This window comes from Chiloscyllium plagiosum, unplaced genomic scaffold, assembly GCF_037043375.1.
Source record: "Chiloscyllium plagiosum isolate Xiang-an unplaced genomic scaffold, Cpla_swu_hap1 HiC_scaffold_28, whole genome shotgun sequence".
Taxonomy (NCBI): Eukaryota; Metazoa; Chordata; class Chondrichthyes; order Orectolobiformes; family Hemiscylliidae; genus Chiloscyllium; species Chiloscyllium plagiosum.
Window position 1 is genome coordinate 24,646,626 of NW_028270166.1, and position 22,339 is coordinate 24,668,964.

The 22,339-nt window shown below is 40.4% G+C and overlaps 1 protein-coding gene across 1 annotated transcript; it reads left to right on the plus strand.

Annotated features, from left to right (window-relative positions):
• Positions 1-719: 719 nt before the first annotated feature.
• On the plus strand, positions 720-16,381 carry uqcr11 (ubiquinol-cytochrome c reductase, complex III subunit XI). Its single transcript, XM_043721158.2, has 3 exons — positions 720-857; positions 12,806-12,941; positions 16,136-16,381. The coding sequence occupies exons 1-2, from the start codon at positions 748-750 to the stop codon at positions 12,921-12,923; spliced, it is 228 nt and encodes a 75-aa protein (XP_043577093.2). The 5' UTR covers positions 720-747; the 3' UTR covers positions 12,924-12,941; positions 16,136-16,381.
• Positions 16,382-22,339: the final 5,958 nt, after the last annotated feature.

The following is a 22,339-nucleotide window of genomic DNA, read 5'->3' on the forward strand; positions in this document are numbered from 1 at the left end:
CCCCTCCCCCAAGTCCCTCCTCCCTACCTTTTATCTTAGCCTGCTTGGCACACCTTCCTCATTCCTGAAGAAGGGCTTATGCCTGAAATGTCAATTCTCATCCTGCTTGGATGCTGCCTCACCTGCTGCGCTTTTCCAGCAACACATTTTTCAGCTCAGAGCATAGGTCCCCAAAGTTTCAGCTCACAAACCCTATTACAGGGAAGTCCTGTGGTGCTGGGACTGAACTCATGCTGTTTCTTTTATTTTACACCACAGGTAGATCTGGAGGCTGGAGGTGGAGGTAATAGATTAGTCTTTGTTCCTCCCCAAAAGAATCCAACTCTTTGCGAAATCCTGTTTTCTGTGATTTTATTTATTTATAGTCGATTTTGTATTTCTTATTCAAATCTTTTGGGTTTTTTTTGAAAGATTACTCATTTCAAATGCTTTTTGATGAAGATCTCCCTGTTTGTGATAGCAACAAATAACCATAGGTGATGCAATGAGGAAACTATCTGCGATCAAATCCGATTCTGGTCAAAGGGGGCAGCACCGAGCAACTCGACATAGAAACTTCACTAAAGACCCCTGGCGGGACCAATCATATTTACAATTCTGATTACGGCCTAATTTTTAAAAACTTTGGCAGTATGAATTTTTACTTAAAAATAAGGACGGGGTTTAAGGGAGCATAGATGTGAGAATGTTTGTTTCCATGGTGAATTGATGTCTTATTTATGACAGGCGCTGACTGAGCTGGCCTTTATGCGGGGTCTTGGCACCGCCATTTTGTGGTGCGGAGCGGGACGGCGAACGGATGCCGAGATGTTGGAGAAGTTTATCGGACCCAGATATGTCCAGTTGGTAAAAAACTGGTAAGGACGCGAGCTGCCAGGCCGGGGCTGTAATTAAGGTGATATGGAGGGTTTACGTTTAAGAGAAGGTGAAAATGGCTGGGCGCCGGACTCTGATAAAGTCCCTGCTTTGCAGGAGGGCCAGAGGCTGGATTCACCTTGACAGTCCTTTCTCTCTTTTACACACGCTCCCTGTATCCCGGCTTGTTTTCAACACAAAATAAAACTCTTCTTGCGGCGCAGGTTTATTTTTTGATTTGGTTCCTTTATTCAACTGGCTGCCTATTTTGTTGAGTCCATTTATTTATCAATTGGAAGTCATGAAGTGTCGTTCTGCTTCCCAGTTAATCCTTGGTGTTAGTGGTTTTATTTATTCGTGCCTGTGATTCACTTTTATCTTGATTGGAAAGCCCTTGGATTGAGAATGTAACGCTCTATGATTAAAACAAACTATTAGAAATACTCAAAACTCCCAACATCTGTGCATACAGTTACCAAGATGTAGAGGTACCGGTGTTGGACTGGGGTGGACAAAGTTTAAAAAAATCACACAACTATGCAACTGAACTGATATACTGAACAAACCTAGATTGCTGTTAAGTCTTTCATCTTTTACAATGGGTTGTAGGTTTTAGTTCATTAATATGTAAATCCAAGAACTACTATTAAGTCACATTCTCGAGATAGCATTAAGATTTTATTTTAAAAAGTGACATCTCTGCTCAGACAATGCATTAAAAGTGTGAAGTTAGAATTTGTCTGTATCCCAATCTTGAGTCAGACTGGTTCCATTTCCAAAGTGGAATTTATAAAATATTACATGGATTGACTGCCAGCAGATTGTGTGCTTTTTGAGCAAAATAGATTGTACCTGAAAATATAATTCTGCAAATGCAAATTCACCCCATACACTTATATCTGTGTGCATGCATGAGAGAGTGTGTGAGAGGGGGTGTATGTGCACGAGTGTATGAGAGAGGTGGTCTGCCTGAGTGTGAGAGCATGCACGAGTGTGTGAGTGTATCACATGAGTACCTGATGCGTAATTGGTGGGTGGCATCCATGTCGATACTGTGACACATCTTGCAGTTTTTGCCATGACCGGGTTGTAGGGTGTTGTGGTTGATGTTGTCCTGAAGGCTGGGCAGTTTGCTGCAAGCAAAAATCTGTTTAAGGTTTGGCAGTTGTTTAAAGGTGAGAAGTGGAGGCGTAGGGAAGGTCTTGGCAAAGTGCTTATCCTCATCGATAATGTAATGTAGGCAGCAAAGAACGTGGTGTAGTTTCTCCACTCCTGGGGAATACTGGACAACAAAGGGTACCCTATCGATTGCATCCTGTGTCTGTCTCCTGAGGAGGTCATTACAGTTTCTCGCTGTGATACTTCAGAAATGGCGATCGATGAATTGAGCATTGTAACCTACTCTGAGGGCATCCTGGAGGACCTTCAGGTGTCCATCACGTTCCTTCTCATCTGAACAGATCTTGTGTATATGTTGGACTTGTCCGTAGGAGATGACTGTTTTAATATATTTAGGGTGGAAGCTAGAGAAGTGCAGCATCGTGAGGTTATCTGTGGGTTTGTGGTAGAGTGAGGTACTGAGATGCCTGTCCTTGACAGAGTTGCATGTGTCCAAGAGTGAGACAGATCCTAAAGAGTAGTCCATGGTAAGACTGATGGGTGTGATGAAACTTGTTGATATCACTGTGTAATTGTTTCAGTGACTCCTCGCCATGGGTCCAGAGGAAGAAAATGTCGTCAATATACCTGCTGTATAGTGTTGGTTGGAAGTCCTGCACAGAGAAGAAGTCTTGTTTGAACCTGTGCATGAAAATGTTGGCATATTGGTGTGGTTTGGTCACTGTGGCTGTTCCGTGTATCTGGGTGAAGAACTAGTTGTCAAAGGTGAAAATGTTGTGGTTGGGGATGAACCGGATGAGATGTAGGATGGTGCTCAGAGATTGGCATTTGTTGGTATTGAGTACTGAGGCTGTTGCAGCAATGTCGTCATCGTGGGGGATACTTTTGTAGAGTGTTGAAACATGCATTGTGTTGAGGAATCTTCCAGGTTTGACTAGTCCATGGGTGCTGAGTTTCTGTAAGAAATCTGTAGTGTCGTGACAGAAGCTTGGAGTACCCTGTGCAATGGCTTTCAAGATGCCCTCGACATAACCAGAGAGGTTCGCACACAGAGTCCCATTACCTGATATGATGGGACATCCAGGTATGTTGGTTTTTATATCTTCGGAAGGCAGTGGAAGTCCCCTATGCAAGAAGTACGTGGGATAAGAGTGTATAGGGAACTCTAAGGCCATAAGACATAGGAGCGGAAGTAAGGCCATTCGGCTCATCGAGTCCACTCCGCCATTTAATCATGGCTTATGGGCATTTCAATTCCACTTACCCGCATTCTCCCCGGAGCCCTTAATTCCTTGTGACATCAAGAATTTATCAATTTCTGCCTTGAAGACATTTAGCGTCCCAGCCTCCACTGCACTCTGTGGCAATGAATTCCACAGGCCCACCACTCTCTGGCTCTGAAGGACTGGATCAAAAGACTTGATCAATGTGTTTAGTTCACGGGTGTGTTCTTTGGTTGGATCGGCCAATAATTGCCTGTAGTGTTCCTGTTGTTCATTGTCAGTACACTTTTTTGCAGTAGTCAGTTCTATTCTGAATGAAGATGGCTCCTCCTCTATCTGCTGGTTTGATGACGATGTTGTGATGAGTTTTGGGAGTATGGATGGCATTGCATTTTGACCGGGTGGTGTTTTGCTCTACCTTGTGGGTGCGGCTGATGAATCTGGCATTTACACATTTCCTGACTGAGCGTACATATTGAGAAAATGTGTAAATGCCAACAAAGCCAACAAGTCTGGACGTCCTGTCGTATCAAACAATGGGACCCTATGTAAGAACCTCTCTGGCTATGTCAAAGTCATCTTGAAACCCACTGTACAGGGAACCCCCCAGCTACTGTCATGACAATATATCATTTCAGATGCATAATTAAAAATCACACAACACCAGGTTATAGTCCGACAGGTTTATTTGGAAGCACTAGCTTTCGGAGTGCTGCTTCTTCATCAGGTGGTTGTCAAATAAACCTGTTGGACTATAACCTGGTGTTGCATGATTTCTAACTTTGTACGCCCCAGTCCAACGCCAGCATCTCCAAATTATTTCAATTGCATAACACTGTCATCATTTGCTATAAATTCTGTGTCTTGTGGTCCTGTTCCACAGCTACCTGATGAAGGAGTAGCTCTCCAAAAGTCCAAATAAACCAGTTGGACTTAAACCTGTTGCTCTATAACCGTTCATGTGATTTTTTGTAATTTAGAATTACCAATATACTGCTTTGATTGAATTTAATTCTTCGGAATTGAAAGAAAGTAGAATAGAGAAAGATATTTGCCTCGTCTCCCACCTTACAAGGCCCTAATCACTCTGTCCTGGTGCAGTAGCAATTTCCTTACATTTTCAGTTTAGATTTTTAAAATTCTTTCAGGGTTGAGCTTCACTGGCTTGGCCAGATTTGCCTATGAGAAGGTGATTGTGAATTGCCTTGAGTTGTTGTAGTTGACTTGGTACACCCACAATGCCTTTGGGGAGAAAATTGCAGAATCTTGACCCAACAATATTAAAGGAATGGTTTTGCAAGTTTCCCTTCAAGGCACTCAGCCTCCTGACTTAGAGTATTTTCTAAGTCAGGAGGCTGAGTGGCTTGAAGGGAAACTTGCAAATGGTAACTGCTGCCCTGCCTTTTACTTGGTAGTGGTTGTGAGTTGTAATGTGCCATCTAAAGAGTTTTGGTGATGTACAACAATGCACCTTGTAGATGATACATGGCTCCTACTGTATGTTGGTGGTGGACTGAGTGAATGTTTGCAGATGTGGTACCAATCAAATGAGTGATAATGAAATTGTTTTGTTGGTCATGGCCTGGCATGTGTGGCATGAATGTTGCTTGCCACCTGTCAACACAAGTGTAGGTATTATCCAGGACTTTCTGCATTTGTACATGGAATGCTTCAGATTTTCAGGATTATTGAATAGAACTGAATGCAAGCATCAACCAATATCCCAACTTCTGACCTTAAGATGGTGAAAAGACCATTGAAGCAGCTGAAGAGTGTTGGACCAAGGATGATACTACCCTGAGGAACTGATGCCCTAAAGCTGAATGACTGACTGATCTTCAACCATGGTCTTCCTTCATGCTAGAGAGGACCCTGACTAGTATATAGTTTTACTTCTGATTTCTATAGGCTCTGGTTTTGCTAGGTTTCCTTGATGTCAAGGGTAGTCACTGTCATCTTTCGTGAATTTGCTGCTCACAATGTGGCGGCCTGTCCATTATGAAGACCAAATGTGAATTGAGTGACCACTTTGTGGAACAACCCTGCTTAGTCCTCAAGTATGATCATGACCTACCAGTTGTTTGCTATTTTAATTTAGTATTATACTTTTACTCCTATTTCTTTCCTTGGTCAGTTGCAGTAGTCTACTTTGAGGAACAGCAACTGATTTGGCACTTTACAGCCTTCTGTACTCAACAATTCAAGACCACGAACGCTGTCTCCCATTTTCAGTTTCCTTTGCTCCATAGTGGTCTGAACCTTGTTTTTTTATAGCATCATAGAGATGGAAACAGACCCTTTGGTCCAACTCATCCATGATGATCAGATATGCTAAATTAATCTAGCCCCATTTGCCAACACTTGGCCCATATCTGTCTAAACCCTTCTTATTCATGTACCCATCCGGATGCCTTTTAAGTATTGCAATTGTACCAGCCTTCACCACTTCCTCTGGCAGTTCATTCCACACACGCATCACCCCAGGCTACTCAGCTTCTCGCCATAGCTCAAACCCTCCAAACCTGGCAACATCCTTGTAAATCTTTTCTGAATCTTTTCAAGTTTCACAACATCCTTCTGATAGGAGGGACACCAGTATTCCAAAAGTAGCTGAACCAATGTCCTGTGCAGCTGCAACATGACCTCCCAGCTCATATACTCAATGCTCTGACCAACAAAGGAAAGCATACCAAACACCGCCTTCACTATCCTATCCACCTGCGACTTCACTTTCAAGGAACTATGGATCTGTACTCCAAGATCTCTTTGTTCAGCAACATTCCCCAGGACCTTGCGATTAAGTATATAAATCCTGCCCTGATTTATCTTTTTTTTTCCTTTCAAAAAGGGTTATTCTTTAGAGTCATAGAGATGTACAACACGGAAACAGACCTTTCGGTCCAACTTGTCCATGCCAACCAGATATCCAACCCAATCTAGTCCCACTTGCCAGCACCCGGCCCATATCTCTCCAAACCCTTCCTATCCATATACCCGTCCAGATGACTTTTAAATGTTGCAATTGTACTAGCCTCCACCACTTCGTCTGGCAGATCATTACATACACATACCACCCTCTGCGTGAAAACATTGCCCCTTAGGTCTCTTTTGTATTTTTCCCCTCTCACCCTAAACCTATACCCTCTAATTCTGGACTCCCCCACCCCAGGGAAGAGACTTTGTCTACTTATGCTATCCATGCCCCTCATGATTTTATAAATATCTATAAGGTCACCCCTCAGCCTCTGACGCTCCAGGGAAAACAGCACAAGCCTATTCAACCTTTCCCTACAGTTCAAATCCTCCAACCCTGACAACATCCTTGTAAATCTTTTCTGAGCCCTTTCAAGTTTCGCAATATCTTTCCGATATGAAGGAGACCAGAATTGCATGCAATATTCCAACAGTGGCCTAACCAATATCCTGTACAGTTGCAATATGACCTCCCAACTCTTGTACTCAATACTCTGACCAATAAAGGAAAGCATACCAAACGCCGCCTTCTCTATCTTATCTACCTGCGACTCCATTCTGCACAAATACTTTGTTTTATTGCTAAAGCCCTTAGCACTCCCTTTTGTCTTTGGTTCCATTAAACAGTTGTCATTTAATCTCTCCTGTCCTATTCCCAATCCCAGAGTATCCTCTTTATTCTTCCTCCCTCCCTGCTTTTCATTTACATGAAACCTATTGCATCTCTCCTTCATAATAGAGCCATTTCCAATTCAATGTTGACTCTTTTTCTCTATGGATGCTGCTGACCAGCTGAGTATTTTCACTGCTGGAAATTTGAAAGGAAAACCTCTGCAATGCTTTGGTTTTGTTTCTACTACATAAATATCGGTTGGGCAACCGATCAGTAATAAAGTATCATAATAATTTGCAATTCCCTCTCTACAATTCATGTTAATTCTAAGGCTGATATATGGCAATAACAAATGGAGAAAAGTTACCTATTTGATCACGAGTTATTGGAGTAGCATTGATTCATTCCACTTCTGATGAAAGGACACCATACCTCTTTCTTTCCACACCTGCTGCCTCACCTTTTTGAGTTTTTAGCATTTTTGGCCTTGCTTATGATTTCCAGAACTACTTTGTGGTGCTATATGGATCCAGTTTGTTTTTATTGTTTACATCTTGTAACAAAGAATCTATTTCCTCTCTGAAAAGCATCAGTTTAAGTAGTTGCATCACTAGGTAGCAGTTTATTTGACAAATTAATCTAAAACTTAATTTTAATCCAGTTTTTAACTTGCCAAAATTTTGATTTTGTCTTTGCTGCTCTGACCTGATTGATTGATTGTATTCAATTCTTTGAATCCAATATTCCTTTGTATCTTACAACGAATTTCTCTAAATGCCATTCTCTGATCTCTGTACTGTATGTTGTAAAATTGTTTACAGCCCATCAAATCTGTATGGAGGAGCAAAGTATTCCTGTAGCAACTGAACTGCTGTGTCAAATGTTTTTGTTAACTAGTGCAACTTTGCTTCTTTCTGTAACTTCATTGTGTCTGATTTTGTTCTGTGCTACCTCCTAAAATTTTGGCTATGTGTGGCTGATCGTCTGATATCCGGAGAATAGCATGTAAAACTTATTCTCGTCCTGTAACGACCTCAATGTTTGTATAATTTTCCTATTGCCATGTGTAACCAATTTTCTGATTGCCCTGCACATCTCCTTTTAATATGTAATTTTGATTTTCCCACCTCCACAACCTCATTTTCAGTCATTTATATTATTATGTAAATTTTCCTTAACTTGTGGGATTTGCAACTCTTGCACAGGCTGCAAGTGCTATATTTATTCTCTTCTCCAACTACCCTAAAAAAAACTTTTCCTGTCTCATTTTAAATAACCATGCCAAGTTACAATCACATGAATAATGTCCAAACTTGGGCTGGCAGTGGAAGGTAATATTACCACATTTAGTGCTAGTTAATGACACAGACCTCATAAAAGTTTCTTCATGACCTACAAAGAAGGAAAACATATAGTCATTCACCGTCATGATCTTGAGGGTCACCAATGACTGAAAGAGCAGAGTAGGAGGGAGGCTGATTTCTCAAAATATTTCCAACATTGCAAGACTGAAATTGGAATATCTGAAATATTTGCCACTGGTTGGAATGGTGCAAATTCATGAGCAGCTCATAAAATTTGCACTGCTGACTGGAGAATAGTTCACCTGATTATTGCGCCTGCTAGACTGAACGCTGTTTACTCTATCCATCAGCAACAAACTAATAGTTCACTCATGTTACAGCAACTTGCACTTGTGAGTCATACAGCACAGACACAGATCCTTTGGTCCAATTCTGCTTGCCAAACAATCCTTCCAAACCGAAACTATTCCCACTTGCCCATATCCTCTGAACACTTCCTATTAATGTACCTATCCAAATATCTTTTAAACATCGTAACTGTACCTGTGTCTACCATTTCATCCCGCAGTTCATTCCACATATAAACCACTCTGTTTCAAAGGGTTGCCTCTTGGGTCCCTTTTTTAAATCTTTGTCCTCTCACCTTAAAAATATGCCACCTAGTTTTGAACTTCTTGCTCACAGGGAAAAGACCCTTGCTATTCACTTTATCTATGCCCTTCATGATTTTCTAAATCAGACCAGAATGAGATTAATCTAAATACTATGCCAAAGGAGACTTCAGGAAATGTGATCAAAAAGCATTTGATATAGGGAAGGTGTTAGTGAAGAATTGCTTATGAGAAGATATTCCATACCTTATGGCCTAGCAACTGAAAATGCAGTCACCAATGGTGAGATAAATATTAAGAGGCACAGAGGGCAGATTAAATGAAAGTAAAACTGATTGATTGTTGTAGGATTGGAGGACGTTAAAGGACTTGGACGATACAAGATTATGGATTTTAAATATGAAGATTGATATTTTAACACTGAAGCATTCGTGCACCGGAGGTCAAGGCATATCACATGGTATGTTAGGCAAGCAAGATGTCTTGCGAATTAGGATATGGATAGAGGAGCTTTGGATAAGTACATTTATAGAAAATGGGAGGTCAACCATTGAAAGAATATTGGAGGGGGAGGATCCAGTTGTTGTGGTCCACGTTGGGACTAACAACATAGGCAAAGCTAGGGTGGAGGACCTGTTTGGCGATTATCGAGCACTAGGAAGGAAATTGAAATACAGGTCCTCAAGGGTCATAATCTCCGGATTACTGCCCGAGCCATGTGCCAGTTGGCATAGGGATAAGAAAATTAGGGAAGTAAACACGTGGCTAAGGGATTGGTGTGGGAAAGAGGGATTCCACTTCATGGGGCATTGGCATCAGTTTTGGAACCGGAGGGAATCTGTACCGTTGGGACGGTGTCCACCTGAACCGATCAGGTACCAATGTTCTAGCGAAGAGGATAAATAGGGTGGTCAGTAGGACTTTAAACTTCTGAGTTGGGGGGGGGAAGGGAAAGTGAAAGCGACAGGGAGTATGGAGTTAAATGGAAAGATAAGCAGCAGGTGTGCAGGCGGATTTAAACTTGAGGCAGATTGGGAATGCAGCAAAAAGGAAGGATAAATTAGGACATCTTATGACTTCCAATATCTCTAATGATAAGAAAGTTAGCATTAAGGCACTTTACCTGAATGCTCGTAGCATTCGTAACAAAGCAGACGAACTAATGGCACAGATCATCGTGAATGATTATGATGTGGTAGGCATCACAAAGATGTGGTTACAGGGGGGGTCAGGACTGGCAGTTAAACATCCAAGGGTTTTCAACTTATCGAAAAGACAGGGAGGTGGGCAGAGGGGGCGGGTTGCCTTGTTAGTTAAGAACAAAATTAAATCTATGGCACTGATTGACATAGCGTCGGATGATGTGGAGTCTGTGTGGGTGGAATTGAGGAACCACAAAGGCAAAAAAACCATAATGGGAGTTATGTACAGACCTCCTAACAGTGGTCAGGACCAGGGGCGCAACATGTACCGGAAAATAGAGAAAGCATGTCAGAAAGGCAAGGTCACGGTGATCATGGGAGACTTCAATATGCAGGTGGACTGGGTAAATAATGTTGCCAGTGGATCCAAAGAAAGGGAATTCATGGAATGCTTACAGGATGGCTTTTTGGAACAGCTTGTCATGGAGCCCACAAGGGAGCAGGCTATTCTGGACCTAGTGCTATGTAATGAACCAGACTTTATAAAAAATCTTAAAGTAAGGGAATACTTAAGAAGCAGTGATCATAATATGGTAGAGTTCAGTCTGCAGTTTGAAAGAGAGAAGGCAAAATTGGATGTAATGGCGTTACAGTTAAATAAAGGTAATTATGAGGGCATGAGAGAGGAACTAACGAAAATAGACTGGAAGCAGAGCCTACCAGGGAAGACAGTAGAGCAAAAATGGCAGGAGTTTCTGGGTAAAATTGAGGACACTGTACAGAGGTTCATCCCCAAGAAGAGAGAGATTATCCGCGGAGGGATGAGACAGCCATGGCTGACAAAGGAAGTCAGGAAATCTATCAAAGAAAAAGAGAGATCCTATAAAGTGGCCAAGAGCACTGGGAAATCAGAAGATTGGGAAGGCTACAAAAACAAACAGAGGATAACAAAGAGAGAAATAAGGAAGGAGAGGATCAAATATGAAGGTAGGCTAGCCAGTAATATTAGAAATGATAGTAAAAGTTTCTTTCAATACATAAGAAACAAATGACAGGCAAAAGTAGACATTGGGCCACTTCAAACTGATGCTGGAAGCCTAGTGATGGGAGATAAGGAAATAGCTGGAGAACTTAATAAGTACTTTGCGTCAGTCTTTACAGTGGAAGACATGAGTAATATCCCAACAATTAAAGGGAGTCAGGGGGCTGAGTTGAGTATGGTTGCCAATACAAAAGAGAAAGTGCTAGAAAAGCTAAAAGGTCTTAAAATTGATAAACTCCTGGCCCCGATGGGCTACATCCTAGAGTTCTGAGGGAGGTGGCTGAGGAAATAGCGGAGGCGTTGGTTGAGATCTTTCAAAAGTCACTGGAGTCAGGGAAAGTCCCGGATGATTGGAAGATCGCTGTTGTAACCCCCTTGTTCAAGAAAGGATCAAGGCAAAAGATGGAAAATTATAGGCCAATTAGCCTAACCTCGGTTGTTGGTAAAATTCTAGAATCCATCATTAAAGATGAGGTTTCTAAATTCTTGGAAGAGCAGGGTCGGATTAGAACAAGTCAACATGGATTTAGTAAGGGGAGGTCGTGTCTGACAAACCTGTTGGAATTCTTTGAAGAGGTGACAAGTAGGTTAGACCAGGGAAACCCAGTGGATGTGGTATACCTAGACTTCCAAAAGGCCTTTGATAAGGTGCCACACGGGAGGATGCTGAGCAAAGTGAGGGCCCATGGTGTTCGAGGTGAGCTACTGGTATGGATTGAGGATTGGCTGCCTGACAGAAGGCAGAGAGTTGGGATATAAGGTTCTTTTTCGGAATGGCTGCCGGTGACAAGCGGTGTCCCGCAATTAAAGGCAGAGATTGATAAATTCTTGATGTCACAAGGAATTAAGGGCTACGGGGAGAATGCGGGTAATTGGAGTTGAAATGCCCATCAGCCGTGATTGAATGGCGGAGTGGACTCGATGGGCTGAATGGCCTTACTTCCGCTCCTATGTCTTATGGTCTAACCAGGAGAAAATTGGCATTATCAAGTTTTCAGATAACCAATACATAGTTTGCAAATTTCAATGAAAGATGGGCTAAGGCATACAGAAATTCAAGTAGGTGGATTTAGTGACTTGAGAACAGCACATTCGCAGGGTTAGTAGGATGTAGAGATCGCAAATAATGTACTTTAGGTTGAAAACGACTGGGGAATGTAGTTCTTGGCTGGGTTGATAGACAATGGCTTTGATTGCCCCAATGATTAATTTGAGGAAATATCAAATCACTCAGGACTGACACTAAAGGCAACATAAAAAAATGAGAGGGGTCTGAGGACCTGGGTACCATCGTAAGTGTGAAACCTGATGTTTTCAGATAGTATTGCTATTAGGCAACCTGTAGATGGAAGATAGGAGGGTGTGAATAATAGACACTTGGGGGATTGTTGAGATTAGCAGTGTGGAAGTGAAAAGAGAAACCATTGAATGATATTCTCTCTCTACAATTGGATAGGTGGTCATTAGACCTGGTAAAGATAGACCTGGTGAACTAGACAATGGAGGAGAGATTTGGAAAGCTGGTCAGCCACCTCCAAGGCTGCAGACAATCTGAATAAAGCGCAGGTGGATCTTACACCATGGTTTTATAGGATGTCATTTGTGATTTTTTAATTAGAGCTGCATCACTGCTCTGGCAGAATTGGCAATCTCTATGTACAAATGTTAAATAAAAACCTCTTATTAAGAATCAGTTTCACACAGTGTATATATTAGAAGCTATGATTTATCTGGCCCAGTTAAAAGATCTTGTTTCCAATCTATCATCATGATTAGTTAGTATGGTAAACTTTAGATTTTTGGATTTCCACTATATTTGGATGAAATGTACAGGTCCAGTGGATAATTCTGTGTACAAAGGATTAGGGATACTTTGTTGATTTTTGATAAAATAAATAATCTGAAACTGTATTATTTTTCTAGGATTCCAACAGTGGCAACATGGGGAGGCGTTGGTTGTGTAGCACTGGTGTACAGTACAGATTGGAGACTAATACTTGACCATGTTCCCTACATAAGGGGGAAATTCAAGGATGAATGAAGCAATCATGTTTTAATGGTAAGCCAGTTTATTCCTAAATTTGTGCAGAGTTTTTTTGCTACCTGCAGGTTGAGTAGAAATGTTTCTTTGTACCTATGCATATTAAAAAATAATGAAGTGACGTGGTTACCAATGGTCAGTATGCTTGACAGTCTTTGGCTGTTGAAAATGTTTTGGGAAAATCAACTTGTGTCAATGATATTCTCACCACCACAGTAGAGAGGATTTAGTCCTAAAAACAAAGTGTTGGAGAAACTCAGCAGGTCATGTAGCATGTGTAGAGAAAGAGAGTTCAGGTTTCAACTCCAGCAATCAGGACTAAAGGTGGCTGGGAAAGGGATTTTATGCTGATCGTTGAGATTGGGGGAGTGAATAGAATTAATGGAGGTGAGTCCCAGAGAGAAAGAGAGAATAAAGAGATTGTTGTTGATAGGCTAAGAGACTAATAAATGCTAGACAAAGGGTTTAATGGTTGACAATTGATTTCTTATGATGGAAGCACCCCAAATTAAACAGGGCCAATGGGTGTGGGGGAAGCTTGGTGAACATAGAGGAGGGTGTCCGTGTTCTGAATTTATTAAGAATCTTGAAATCTGTGAGGTGTTGTTCCTTCAGCTTGCATTGAGCCTGGTCGGATCACTGTAGCAGACCTGTGACAGAAATGCTGGCATGGAACATGGTACTGTATTGAAGTGGCAGGTGTTGGACACTGTTTGGCAGTGTTTTGTGTTCAGTAGATCTAATGCTGCCCAAAACCCAACATATAGAATTGGTTTCTGCAATGAATATAGAGTCCATGCTACCGTTTACTTGTGACGTAGAATGGCAGGAAACATACTTTTTCTGGGCAAATTTACTTGTTTAAAGTGCATATGGCAATAGCTATTATTGACTTATTTCTGAAAAAGTCAAGTTCTCAAATAATTGTTTCCCACCCATCAACAAGGCATATTGTAAGAACCTCGTGATTTTTTTTCCCCCCGTTAAGCTACCTAAGCATCTTAACTACATCACCATTGATATCCCCTCCAGCATAAGGTCAGATGTTTGCTACTGATTGGTTCTGAACATTACACATTCGCGACTCCTCAGATACTGAAGCAGTCCATGTTCAAATGCCAACAAGATCTAGCCAATATGTAGGCTTGGGCTGACAAGTGGCAAGTAACATTTGCAACACACAAAAGCCAGGCAATGACCACCTCCAACAAGAGACAATCTGACACGTTCACTGGTGTTGCCGTCACTTGAGTCTGCAAATATCGTCATCCTCAGGGTTCCATTGACCAAACATTCAACTGGATTCACCATATAAATATAGTGGCTACATGAGCAAGCCAGAGACTAAGAACACTGCAGCAAGTAACTCCCCTCCTAACTCTCCCAAAACCTGTCCACCATCAACAAGGCACAAATATGATAGAATACTCCCCATTTGCCTGGATTAATGCATTGCCAACAATATTCAAGAAACTTGACACCATCCAGGAAAATGCAGCCCCCTTGATTGGCATCACATCCACAAGCATTCATTCCTTCACCACCAACACTGAGTAGCAGCAGTGTTACTATCTATAGGATGCACAGCAGAAAATCACTAAAAATCCTGAGACCGCTTCTTCCAAGCCCATGTTTCACTTCCACGTAGAAGGGCAAGGGCAGCAGATATATGAGAACAATACTACCTGCAAGTTTCCCTCAAGCCACTCACCAAGCTGACTTGGACATATTTCACTGTTCCTTCAGTGTCACTGGGTCAGTGCTGGAATTCCTTCCCTAATGGTCTACCTACAGAAGGCAGCTCACCACCACCACTTTAAGGGCAATAAATGCTGGCCAGCCAGCTATGTCCATAGTGAATAACAAAAATTGATCTCCAACTGTCTTAGTTTTTGATAGCTAAAATGTTTTTAATCTGATGCAGTTTGTATTCTCCTTCCACATAGTTTCACTAACTAAAAACAGTAAACACTATCTTCCACAGGCCTTTGGCTTTTAACAGCATGAACATTTGGAGCTAATTTGTCCTGCAGTCAGTGCTTTCTGTTGTGCTGTCTATATTCTGTATTATTGCTCTTGATGCCCACTTTGAAAAGGTTATCTGCCACACCCCTAGTCCTGAAGAAGGGTTACACCCAAAAGGTTGACTTCGCCACCTCCTGATACTGACTGTCTTGCTGTGTTCTTCCAGTCTCCTGCTTGTCTACCTTTGGTCCTTCATTGCAGCTTATAGTCGTGATTTTACGTTCAATCATAAGGATTGTTATTTAACTAAGGTGCTTGACAAGGAGTTTTAAAATAAAAAGGAAAGTGAGTGTTTATGAAAGAGTAACTAGTAAATTTGGGAGGACTGGCAAAAGGTTTGTTCAAAGATCATCTTGAAATATTGTCCTATCGGAGTACTGTATGACTTGTGATGGAACTCTTAAAGATTATTGGGTGATTGAGGCGTGGCTCCAACAGTTGGAAACACAAAAGTTAGTGGTGAAGTCATAGGAACAAAAGGTTTGTTGCTGGTTTGTAGGTCGACACCAGTTGATGACATTTGGGGGATTATGGGTAAGAAAAAAATTAAAATTACCATGTGATGGACTACAAGCAGTGTGCCAGTGAAGTCTGGTTAACAAATTTTGAATAGTATTTTACACAATCTATAATTTTATTGTAATATCAATCATTGGATGCTTCATGATGGGATTTTATATGCTAATTTTATTGATTTGGAATTTGTAGAATGTTGACCTCAATAAATCCATCTAAAGGAATTGGTCTCGATCAATCCACATAGGCCTATTTAATTTGAACATATTATTCTTCCTGGCACATCTCATAGAAGATCTAAGACATGTACAAGTAGGAAGTGGCTACTCAGTCTATTAACACAGATTTATTTTCCTTGTTATTCTTCAAGATCCAGACTAATCACTCCAAATTTTTTCCTTATTCCAAAAACATATTCACGTTGCATGCTGAACAGTTTCTTCCCATCTCCTCCAATATTTTTAATTCTACCTATGAATCCAATCACTGGGAGTTGCAAGAGACTGGATTATAGTTTCAGTAGCTTCAGCATACATTATTCCTATGCCCAAAGAATTAAGAAAAGCATTTGCTATGTAAACTTTTTATTGGTGCTTCGCTGCCTTAGCTCAAGCTAGGACTGTTCTGTATTAAATATGTTTGTCTTATTTGCTGTGTTTTCTGCATTGCAGGATGTAGATGAACAATCGAGACAAGTGACCAATGGCTTCAGACATCAGGACAGTCTAAATTTTTCTGAACTGAACATTTCTGTTTTTTTGAACTTTAAAGCAGAAGCAGGAAACATTATTATTTGCAGCTTTTGAAGTTGATGCGTTAATGTGAAACATACACTGCATCCACTTCAGCACTTTGTCTTCTGAATCCTAAACTACACCGTGAATATTTAAAATAAAACAATGAAAATCTTTACTCTATTGATGCATTTTGAGTGTTTATAAACTCAATCATTTGTCTTCTAGTCTCCTGTAATCTCTGCATTTAAGTGTAATCAGGGAGCACTAAATCCCTAGAATTGTGCTGTATCTCAGAGTTGGCATCAGACTCGCCTAGGTTTAACACACTTAGTTGCAAACATAAGGAATTTTGGTTGAAAGATAATCCAAACTTCATGTTTTTTTTTATTCCATACCTTGTACATATTGGGTCAATTTTAATGTGTTGCCTAATTTATAAGCATTTATCATTTACAATTCATGGTGTCTAGCAGCAAAAGATATTCAAAATCTTACATCAGCAAAAAAAAAAGTTCAGTGCAATTATACACCATTTTAAGAGAGTGTGAAATTGAGACAGATCTCTAATGATTGGGATTAATGCAGAATTGTAGCGAATATAAACCTGCACAGTGCTTGTGGGGGTTTGTTATCATTATATTTAGAATCTACATTCCTTTGCCAAGTGGTTTAGAATTATAGAATTCCTAAAGTGCAGAAAGAGGTCCATCATGTCTGCCCCAATCCTCCAAGGAGTATCCAACCCCCATCCCCCAATCCCCATAACCCCACATTTACCATTGTTAACCCACATTACCTACACATCTTTGGACTGTGGGAGAAAACCAGAGCACCCAGCAGAACCCACACATGGGTGATGTGGGGAGAAGGTGCAAACTCTACATGCTGCAATTGAACCAGAGCCTCTGGTACTGTGAGACAGCATTGCTAGCCACCGAGTTACCCTGACCTCACCGTAAAAGTAAAATATGAGATTTGTCTTTGGGAGAAATTTTTTGTACCTCATCACCATTTTCCCAGTGAGGAATCTACCTGTTGAAGACTCATCATTTAGTTTAATTTATTCTTGTGTAAAGTATGGGCCTAGCTGGCAGGGCCAACATTTGTTTCTTATTTCTGCAACCCTTAAACTGAGTAGCTTGTTAGTCATTTCCCCCTAATTTCTTATTCTTCTGCAATGGACCTCTGAAATCTCTGCAATCATGACTTCTGGAAACAGAAGTCAGTGCTACAATCCGATCACTTGAAGGATGGTAGTAAACTGAAAGTTCTATGGTCACCATCACTGAGACTATATTCCATACTTATTAATTGAATTTAAATTCTGCCAGCTGCAGTGGTGAGATTTGAAACCAATCGGATATTAGTCTGAGCCTCTATTACCAGACTGCCTGATGGATCAAGTGGTATCCTTTGTTGTAAAACATGCTGAAAACATGCATTGATCATTTTTGGGATGTTGGCAATTGAGAAGAAATATAGCCACAGCAGCAAAAGAATCTCCTTCTCTTTGAATAGTTCAAATAGAGCCTGAGACACCAGCATTCCTCCTGCATTGTAAAAGATATCATAAATTTATCATAAATTGAGGTTTTAATCCACACCTTCTATCTCTGAAATATTATTAAATGAACCCAGATGACCTTCATATGATTAAAGCAAACATTTTTCTGTGATAAAGATCATGTCATTGAATTTACATATTTTGAATGCACAATTAAAGGCAATGCAAAGACTTATTTGTGAAAGGGAATTTTGAGGAATTTTGGATTTTCCCTGCACATCTGATTGACTCATCAATTTAGTCCCTGCTCTGTCGCCTCAACAAGGTCTTAAATACAATAGGACGTGCATTTCAGTTTGCAGTTGAAAAGAATTGGAGAGAACCGCAGGTAAATCCAGCAATATCGACAAAGTAACACTAAATTTAAGAAAAACTTCGAAGTGCTGGGAATGATTATTTGAACACATGATGTGATAAATCTGGTGAACAGAGAAAAAGTGAGTATAATGCATTCGCAGATTGGTTAGAAATCCTCAAACTTTAACTGAGGAAGAAAAGCATCTGAGACTTAATGCAAAGCCTGTTGTGATTCAGGTTCAAAAGTATTATGCTTAAAATTGACATAGACAATAAAAATTAGGATGTTTCTATTGTTGTTTAGTATCGAGCTGAATTTTTTTCAGAAAAAGTGAGAGGCAAAAATTATTACACATTTTTAATGTCTAGAAAATATCAAACTGCTCCTGATAATTATGTTCCATATATTTGATGATTCTAGTACATTGTTCCATCATATTTTTTTAAAGGAAATAGCCAAATATAATGACATATTAAACAAACTGGGTGCATTACACCTAGACTACCTTGCAAAATAAATCCTTTGTTTCTTGGCAATCCCTTGCTTTTTTTTCTGTATATGTATAGTCAATCTGTAATTCACGAGAGTGAAGAAAATCAGTTACGAATACATTCATATAGCATTATGTTTATATAAATGAATTGGGAATGAGTATAGGAGGTATTCATAGTAAGTTTGTAGATACCACCAAAATTGGTGGTGTAGTGGACACCAAAAGACATTAGCTCAGAGTAGAATGGGACCTTGATCAGATGGGCTAAGCAATGGCAGATGGAGTTTAGTCTATATAAAAGTGAAGTGCTACATTTTGGTAAGGCAGGACATATACACTTATATGTGTACATAAGGTACAATGGTAAGGTCCTGGGGAGTGTTGCCAAGCAAAGAGACCTTGGAGTGGAGGTTCATAGTTCCCTGAAAGTGGAATCACAGGTGGACAGGACAGTGATGGAAGCGTTTGGTATACTTGTATTTATTGGTCAGAGCATTGAGTATAGTAGTCGGGAGGTTGTGTTGCAGCTGTATAGGACATTGGTTAGGCCACTTCTGAAATACTGCACTTAATTCTGGTCTCCCTGCGATAGGAAAGATGTTAAATTTGAAGGGGTTCAGAAAAGATTTACAAGGATGTTGCCAGAGTTGGAGGGTTTGAGCTTTAGGGATTGGCTGAATAGGCTGGGCTATTTTCTGTACAGGGTCAGATTCTGAAGGGTGGCCTTTACAGAAGTTTATAAAATCATGAGCAACATGGATAGGGTGAAAAGTCAAGGTCTTTTCCCCAGGGTAGAGGAGTCCAAAACTAGAAGGCATAGGTTTACGGTGAAAGGGGAAAGATTTAAAAGGGACCTTTGGGGGCAACTTTTTCACACACGGTGACACCTGTATGAAATTGCTGGAGGAAGTGGTGGAGGTTAATACAACTACAACATTTAAAAGTCATCTTGATGGATATATGAATAGGAAGGGTACGGAGGGATATGAGCCAAATACTGACAAATGGGACTTAAGCATGGACAAGTTGGACCAAAGGGTCTGAACATCTGTCCATGTTGTACATCTCTCTGACTCTATAGTTAGCAGTTTTTCTTTGAAATATTATTCTTCCTGAGTCCCTTGAAGTACACAGGGCTCCATCTTCAAGCTAATTAGGATGATCTAATTAGCTCAGTGGTTAGCACTGCTGCCTCACAGCACCAGAGACCCGGCTTCGGGCGATTGTCTGTGTGGAGTTTGCACATTCTCCCAGTGTCTGTGTGGGTGTGCTCCGGTTTCCTCCCACAGTCCAAAAATGTGCAGGTAAGGGGAAATTGCTCGTAGTGTTAGGTGAAGAGGTAAATGTAAGGGAATGGGTCTGGGTGGGTTGCACTTCAGCGGGTCGGTGTGGACTTGTTGGGCCGAAGGGCCTGTTTCCACCCTGTAAGTAATCTAAAGTAAATCTATTTTGAAATGAAAGAAGGTTTTGTACTGAATGTTAAAAATTCTTGAGTTTCACTTTTTCAATATATTTAATGAACACAAGTCAGATATAATGGAAGGATTCTTTAAGTTGTGACTGTCAGATGTTCTGCATTTTGAATCGTAAAATTTTCTAAATGTGCAGTTTAAAGTTAGAGGAAACTTCACCTGAGAAAATTATTTTGCTTGTTTCCATAAGAGGACAGGCGTGTCACGTTTCACAGAGCCTTGCCTACTGTTAGCTTTCTTCAACTTGCTGAGTAAGTTATTTGAAAATAAAAGGAAGCACTGTAATGTTTAGGTCCTTCCTCCGTTTTCTGCCATATTTACGCTGATAGTGACAATAGAGTGGTGAATGAAATTTAAGAAAGTTACAGAGTGGGGAAGAATGTGATATAAGTCAACTAAATTCTCTTTTGAAAAAATAGCAATGCTCTTTTTATTATTGCTCATTCATATCTTAATTCTGGATTAGTGGTGCTGGAAGAGCACAGCAGTTCAGGCAGCATCCGAGGAGCAGTAAAAACGACGTTTCGGGCAAAAGCCCTTCATCAGGAAAGCATATCTTATATCATGTTCATTCTTGATTCATAAACTAATGGAATATCATATGAGAGCTGTGGAGGTTACTTTATACTGATTTGAGAAGCTATACATACTCACATGTAGGACACTCGTCCTTTGCAAACGGGAATAACATGTCCACGTTTTGCCTTTTTACAATTTAAGATAAGCTTGGAGATGGCCATTTTCTGTTGCATTCTCAATGGCAATTGGATTGGTTAGAATTTAAACAAAGCTTCGCAGCTATCTATTCTCTGGCGCATTTTCCGTGGCCATACCTCTATTAATCGAGTCTCTCTTCTCATGCAGCATTATCGTTCCCTTTTGAGATTGCAATTCTATCCTGATGACTCTCACTCTATACTACCGAGTAACTAAAAATATTCAGTAACACTAGATGGTAGCATTGAGTTGGATGCAGTATGATAAATAAATTTTATACGGACGATCAATATATACGTAAATATTCAAATAACTGGGTTATTGAGCTAGCATAGATTTTGATATTAAATACTGCCAAAGCATATTATTTGACCATGACATGGCTTAAAATGTTAACTAATACATTTTGATTTTATTGTAACAGAAAACTGATCGTCTGTTACTGAATGGTAGGAGAAAGTGAGGACTGCAGATGCTGGAGATCAGAGCTGAAAATGTGTTGCTGGAAAAGCACAGCAGGTCAGGCAGCATCCAAGGAACAGGAGAATCGACGTTTCGGGCATGAGCCTACTGAGTGGTGTCATGTTTTGAGTACATTAGTCATTGGCTCTGATGTTATTCCTTAAAAGTTCATTTTAGAGTGCAAGTCCATCACTATCAATGTGTTTTGAAATAGAAAGAAAGTTGCATGAAATGTTCCTCCTACGTATATTCACCTTGATTACGATAATACTTAGCTTTTGTTTATTGCTGTCAAATTGTTGACCTACTCGTGCCCAAGATATGGTTAAGGTCGTATCCAACTCTGTTAGTGGTTTGATGAGGTTATCAACTGGTTTGCTGAGCCTTGAAGATAGGAAAATTCCAGGTTTAATCCCTAGCCCGAAAGTTAATTTCAACTGCGGAGATAGCAGAAGCACTACAGTCGTTATTGGGAGCTCATGGTACCTGCTGCTATTTTTACTGCCCAGAGGCTTAATATGTAAATGTTTGATAATAGCAATGGGTTTGCCTGGAACATTTTGCAATCAATGCTAAAACAAGGTCTTTTGAATGAGGCACTTGAGCTAACGAGTATCCTTTCAACCAGAGAACATTTTTTTAAAGAATCCCTACAGTGTGGAATTCCTAAGAGCATTTTTTCAACTTATTGTTATACTCAAGCCAATGTTGTAAAGAATAGCTCCACATTGGGCATGTTCGTTCTTTGATTAGTTTGTCGCGGAGCACCATTCTTGCAGCTGGTAATGGGCGCATATATACCCAAAAGTGAGAAAGGGTTAAAACTTGTACATGAAGTTGCCAACACACCAGGATTGTCCTGGGTGTTGTGTATGTTTTTTTTATTGCATACATTTATTTGTTACAAAAACATTTAATGGGTAAGACTGTTCTAAGGGGTTGTTGAGGTTGGAGGCACAGCTGGCGATCTTGTGCCGAAAACTGCATCTATAGAATTGGCAGTCTTATCAATGGTATGTCTGTACTGTACATTGTATCCAGAAACTGTAACAATATGTAAACTTTGGATTGTTTGCTTTTTTGAAACTGGCTCATTTGGAAGCACATTCGTCTGAGTCAGAAGGTTGAGGTT

Bases quoted from the DNA above. Each gene is read 5' to 3' on its own strand.
- uqcr11 (XM_043721158.2), top strand. From the start codon at position 748: ATGCGGGGTCTTGGCACCGCCATTTTGTGGTGCGGAGCGGGACGGCGA. The intron at 858-12,805 runs GTAAGGACGCGA...TTATTTTTCTAG, and splicing joins GTCCAGTTGGTAAAAAACTG to GATTCCAACAGTGGCAACAT.